The 6,325-nt window shown below is 43.9% G+C and overlaps 1 protein-coding gene across 1 annotated transcript; it reads left to right on the top strand.

Moving 5' to 3' along the window:
- Positions 1-694: 694 nt before the first annotated feature.
- LOC125511119 (probable methylenetetrahydrofolate reductase) lies at positions 695-5,948 on the top strand. Its single transcript, XM_048676407.1, has 12 exons — positions 695-1,009; positions 2,055-2,237; positions 2,385-2,445; positions 2,533-2,615; positions 2,809-2,982; positions 3,425-3,598; positions 3,672-3,772; positions 3,866-3,977; positions 4,433-4,513; positions 4,615-4,792; positions 5,004-5,338; positions 5,739-5,948. Exons 1-12 carry the CDS (start codon positions 791-793, stop codon positions 5,820-5,822), a joined length of 1,785 nt encoding a protein of 594 aa, XP_048532364.1. The 5' UTR covers positions 695-790; the 3' UTR covers positions 5,823-5,948.
- Positions 5,949-6,325: the final 377 nt, after the last annotated feature.

Genomic DNA, 6,325 nt, shown 5'->3' with positions numbered 1-6,325 from the left:
TGGCATGAAATAACCGCACCCACATGTGTGGGCAATTCTAATGTCCGTCCACACACAGCCCGTGTGGGCTGTCTTCTGCTCACACCACACACGGTGTGTGGGCGGCATGTCGAATATACCACACGTGTGGCAGCTATCGTCGTCTTTGTTTTTCTCTTGGATTATTATGGCCACGTGTTGCACGACTTCTGGTGCTCCGATAATGTCGAAACTTTTTACGTACATGGAAACACCCCCAAAATTCAGTGGCAATTCAATCACATATGGCAAGCTCCACTCAATTTTCCTTTTTACATGTGTCACCGGATCGCCAAATCAGCGGAAGTCCACAGCGCTCGTGGAAGAATCCCACGAGAATCAATCGTAGGTAGACATTTCGCTGCCTACCACTCCAAACCCATTAAGTCGCGGACCCACATGCTAGTGACGGCGGGGCAGATTTCTAAACCCGGCTTGGCAGTGGTCAGTGTCCTGCCCACACATTTGGGTAGGTGCAGGACAGCGACGCCGGGGGACCGTGCACCCGCCCCACCACAACATCCCTGCACCCGTCCCACAAGCGCCACACCTAACCACCTTCGCGCATACAACCGGGCCCCACCGGGCAGCGGGCGGGCCACACTGGTGCGCCGCGCCCATCCAGCGGGAGTGGTTGGTGGAGTCAGATCTCCTATAAACCCACTCGCCACCAGCCGCTACCCCTCGTCCACCCGCCCGCCCGCCCGCCGCGACGCCATTAGCAGAGCCAGAGCAGTGGGGGAGAAGGTTCTAGAGGAAGAGGAAGAGGAAGATGAAGGTGATCGAGAAGATCCAGGAGGCGGCGGCGAATGGCCGGACCGTCTTCTCCTTCGAGTACTTCCCGCCCAAGACGGAGGAGGGCGTGGAGAACCTCTTCGAGCGGATGGACCGCATGGTGGCGCACGGCCCCAACTTCTGCGACATCACCTGGGGCGCCGGCGGATCCACCGCCGACGTCACCCTCGACATCGCCAACCGCATGCAGAACATGGTACGCACGTCTCCCTCGCCCCGTCAACTGCCGCCTGCTGCGCCCGCCCGCGCGCGATCTGATCTGATCCGCTCTGCTCTGCTCTGTTTCGGCGCGCCTTCCGCCCGCGAGAGTGCCGGGTTCGATTCGTTTGCTTGGCTGGTTTGATCCGGCTCGGATTTAGGCGCAATGCGACGCTCTGTAATTCGTGAAGGGGGTGCTGGGAAGCATGTTCGGTTTTGGGATGACCGGATTTGCTTAATTCCGCGAATTGTCGCTTCGTCTCCATAGAGTTCGACGGGTTAGTAATTAGTTTAGATTGCTTTTACTCCAAGTTCAAAGTTAACGGACGCATTTGGTGCTAACAGCTGATTTAGGATGAAATGGAACTGGTGCCAAGTAGGAGTTCATCTGCTTCCATGTCGTCTAGTTACTGATTATGTTTAAGAGAGAATTATTGCTTACTTGCTTTCTGAGTTTAAGAGACAATTATTGCTAACTTATGCCTCAACGTGAGCAGGGGAGTGTTATACACATGGTATATTATTATTTTTTATGCTTGTATAATGCTTAGTTCAACGCACATTTAAGCTATGGAACGGTAGGGGTTTTATTGAGATTAGTAATTTTGATGAGCCGGGCCACATTGACTCACTGAGTTCATCCATTCTGACTCGGTCAACACTCTCAGTAAGGGGCTTGTTGCTTACTTGCTTTCTGAGTTTTTCTGGGATGAGTCTTGATAGGATTTCCTGTCTGGGTTTCATGGCATCGTGGTCTGAATTTCTTATGTCATGTGCTCAATGTTGGGTGTATCTGGGGACAGAGAAATGTGCCAACATGTTGTTTTTAAACAAGTAGTGACCGTTGTTTTTAAACAAGTTTGGAAGAAGACACTCATTTGATAGTATTAAAGTTTACTACGAACATTCTGTCATGCCAATATGTTGCTCTGGATAATTTCAAATTAATTTCCGAAGCTTCTTTTAAATTTCCAATGATTCTTTGCATTGCTGCCATAAATATTGTCGGTGACTTTTAACATTTCAATGTTATTATTTTGCAGGTATGTGTGGAAACGATGATGCACTTGACATGCACCAACATGCCAGTGGAGAAGATCGATAATGCTTTGGATACCATCAAGTCCAATGGGATTCAAAATGTTCTGGCACTTCGAGGAGATCCTCCACATGGCCAGGACAAATTTGTTCAAGTTGCTGGTGGATTTTCTTGTGCTCTAGATCTGGTAAGCACCTCTTCTTCCAACAGATGGAATGTAATTAAGTCTTATTACATTGGAGAGGCATGGACATGATGGCAAGCTGATTGCTGTTGCTTGTGATATCTAGGATTTCAGATGTTAGTCCTGATGCCTTCTGTTTTCCAATTGCAGGTGGAGCACATTAAAGCCAAGTATGGTGATTACTTTGGCATAACTGTCGCTGGCTATCCAGGTTAGCAACACTTAGCTTCTCTCTACAGTCGGTGGACGGTTTCAATGTTACAAATTATAATTGTTATTTCTGTTTTTCAAATGTCAGAGGCACACCCTGAGGTAATACTAGGCGAGGAAGGTGCTACGGAGGAAGCATATAGCAAAGATCTTGCTTACTTGAAGAGAAAGGTTCTCATCAATCTTGTTGGTTCTTGTAGTTGAAAATGAAAACTGTATGGTTGCTAACTCTCTTGATCGATGCCTGGACAAGATTCTATGCAAGGCCATGTCCTAATGATGTAACCTGTTGCATACCCTATGTACTTGTTGAGCATAAAATTGCTCTTTGTCAGCTTCATTCTCAATCTACATTTCTCTGCAGGTTGATGCTGGTGCTGACGTTATAGTCACCCAGCTTTTCTATGATACCGATATCTTTCTCAAGTTTGTGAACGACTGCCGTCAGATTGGTATAACCTGCCCTATCGTTCCTGGCATAATGCCAATAAATAACTACAAAGGATTTGTGCGCATGACTGGATTCTGCAAAACTAAGGTACGGTGTGTTGCTGTAGCTCCATCACAAGTAATGACATGGATGAAAGTGTATCTGGTCTGTCCCCCCTTTGGATTCACATCTTTCCCCAAAACACAAGGCAAATTGGTTTATTTGGTCATTATATAAAATTACAGGGCCGAAAAAAAGACATGTTTTAGGTAATAGTACCTTCATTATCTCCCTTTTGTGCTATATTGACTGTGTATCAATATAGCACCCTTGCTCTTGTTTCTTTGGAATTTTCCATGGCCATTTGCACCGTATTTTGAACTGGGGTTCATGGGAGCACCTGAAGGTGTGGATTGCTTCTGATACACCTTTTTTCTGGAGATAATCCAACAAACATCGAACATATAAAATATATAGAATTTTATTTTTATTCATTTACTGAATTTCGGATTGTGGTACTAACAGAATGCCACTTCAAATGTAAAAACAGATTCCAGCTGAGATTACTGCTGCCTTGGATCCTATTAAAGACAATGAGGAGGCTGTGAAAGCATATGGAATCCACCTTGGTACTGAGATGTGCAAGAAAATTTTGGCTAGTGGGATCAAGACTTTGCACCTGTACACACTAAACATGGAGAAGACTGCTTTAGCAATTCTGATGGTGATTTCCTTGTCTTGCTCGATTTAATTGTTTTTTTTCTGACAAGTTTCTAACGGTTAAATTTTTTTCCCAGAATCTTGGCTTAATAGAGGAGTCCAAGCTTTCAAGAACATTACCTTGGAGGCCACCAACTAATGTTTTCCGTGTCAAAGAGGATGTTCGCCCTATATTCTGGTATTTTTTTCTGAATTTTTCTTTGTGAAAGCTGATTGAGTATTAATACTACACATATACTCATTCAGTCTTGTCTATGATATAATTGAGCAGGGCCAACAGACCAAAGAGTTACATTTCAAGGACCACTGGTTGGGATCAATACCCACATGGACGGTGGGGTGATTCCAGGAACCCATCATACGGTGCACTTAATGATCACCAGGTAATTTCATTGTCTTGTTGTTTGAGTCTACAATAATGGTATGCACAACAGTTTTGCACAGACACTGGATGCAACATCTTCATAACACTCTAAATCCAGAATCAATACAAATTGTATACTTCTGTTAAAAAAAATACAACTTCTGACTCTGTCTTCCAGAAAGAAATATAGTTGATAGTGAACATTTACATAAGATCCAGAAATATTGGTTCAGCAGAAAATATTGGTTGCCCAACACTCTTATTGTTGGGCTCTGTCTCTTAGTTTTGTACGAAAAGAAACATTTATCTGTTTCTTAGTACCAATTCAACCATCTGCCCATGCAACATAATTCAGTTGTTTGGCATTGGTTATTCACTGTTTCAAAGATTACCTCTAGTAGTGGGCCTGCTTTTTTGTGATTTAAATTTCATAAAGTTATAGTTGTATGTGATAACATATCCGCTCTTTCACAGTTCACACGGCCACGTGGACGTGGTAAGAAGCTCCAAGAGGAATGGGCTGTTCCACTGAAATCTGTGCAAGACATTAATGAGGTAACTCTTGAACTACATGATAGTAATACTATTGCTCTGTATGCCATACAAACAATTTCAAGGTGTCAATGTTTTTGCTAACCCGCCTTTCGCACTTACAGCGGTTCGTGAACTTCTGTGAAGGAAAACTTAAAAGCAGCCCATGGTCTGAGTTAGATGGTCTTCAACCCGAGACGACGATAATTGACAATCAGCTGGTGAAGATTAACTCAAAGGGTTTCCTTACCATCAACAGCCAACCTGCTGTAAATGCAGAGAAATCTGAGTCTCCTAGTGTTGGTACGTCAAATCTATTTTGCTGTATGCTTGGTCTTCTTCTGGTACTGCTGGGAGGAAGGTTTAGGCAGAGATGATATTCTCAGACATAAATAAAACCCTTCAATCCTTGTTTTAGTAATGCTTTCTTTGCATCCTTGGGTCATTAGTTTTTCTGCCGCTCTGTATGGTGTGTGCCTTACCAAACCTGCTTTATTTTTGTTCTGTTCTGCAGGATGGGGCGGCCCAGGAGGCTATGTTTACCAGAAGGCCTACGTCGAATTCTTCTGCGCTAAGGAGAAGCTGGGCCAACTCATCGAGAAGAGCAAGGCATTCCCTTCCCTCACGTACATCGCCGTGAACAAGGAAGGGGAATCGATCTCAAACATCCCTGCGAACGCCGTGAATGCTGTCACATGGGGTGTGTTCCCCGGCAAGGAGATCATCCAGCCTACCGTCGTTGACTCAGCAAGCTTCATGGTCTGGAAAGATGAAGCGTTTGAGATCTGGTCCAGGGGATGGGCCTGCCTGTTCCCAGAGGGCGACTCGTCCAGGGAGTTGCTAGAGCAGGTACTTTCAGCTCGCCCATCGCTCTTTCTTGCGCTAGTAACAGGCTCAAAGAAACTTTTTGTGCACATAAATGCTTTGCATTTAGCTAATAGGTAGTACAAGTCTTGATATCTCGCAGCTTTTGCTAAAAACTTGTCTTTAGAATAGAGAAACACCTTTCAGACAATCAGCTAACACTAAGAGATATGACAATTGTTTTGGTACCACATGCTCTCTGAACCATAATCTAACCATTTCCACCTGGCCACCATAATATAACACATCTACTGTACCTAAGTTCCACCGACACTCCGATATATTGCTATTTATGAAATGCTGCAAAGATAATGTCGATACCACATCAAGCAGATAATATATCTCTAGGGGTTTCGCTGACATCTTTCTTGCTCTTCACTTGCAGATTCAGAAGAGCTATTACTTGGTCAGCCTCGTGGACAATGACTACATCAGCGGGGACCTCTTTGCTGCATTCAAGGAGATCTAATTTCGATGAGACCTTACAGTATGCTGCGTTTGACCGCCCTTCGCTAGAGTCCTGTAATATGATTTGTCGTGATTTCTGTCGATTTATCCAAACCACTCTATGAATAAGAATTTTCTATCTGTGTTCCTTCGTGTGCAGTCTCTCCACTTGTCTAGCTTATTTGTTACCTAGGTTTATTTTACCCAATGATGAGTTGAAGCTTTTTTAATGTATATACGTGGTAATACAGTTTACTGCCACGACAGAAGCTCAGTTCATTACTTGGGTTATAAATTCAAATGAGAACCACTCATCTATGAAGGATTGAAGATGTCAACTAGGGAGAGAGGGGGGCTTGAACAGACGACTACGAACGTTTTGCAGCTGATTTTAGATATTTGTAGAATTATAAGTTCTCTGCAAATGTAACTAACTGATCATATATGATAAGAAATTTAGCAACCTAAATTAGTTATAAAAGTAATAAGAGATAGGAAGAAGTAAAGTTGGCATGAGTGATGATG

This window comes from Triticum urartu, chromosome 5 (assembly GCF_003073215.2).
Source record: "Triticum urartu cultivar G1812 chromosome 5, Tu2.1, whole genome shotgun sequence".
Lineage (NCBI taxonomy): Eukaryota > Viridiplantae > Streptophyta > Magnoliopsida > Poales > Poaceae > Triticum > Triticum urartu.
The sequence above is the reverse complement of the archived record's forward strand: the minus strand, read 5'-3'. Positions and strand labels throughout refer to the sequence as shown.

Excerpts from the sequence above, each read along its gene's own strand:
- LOC125511119 (XM_048676407.1), top strand. The coding sequence starts at position 791 with ATGAAGGTGATCGAGAAGATCCAGGAGGCGGCGGCGAATGGCCGGACC. Across the intron at positions 3,978-4,432 it reads GTGCACTTAATGATCACCAG|TTCACACGGCCACGTGGACG; the intron begins GTAATTTCATTG and ends GCTCTTTCACAG. Across the intron at positions 4,793-5,003 it reads ATCTGAGTCTCCTAGTGTTG|GATGGGGCGGCCCAGGAGGC; the intron begins GTACGTCAAATC and ends TCTGTTCTGCAG.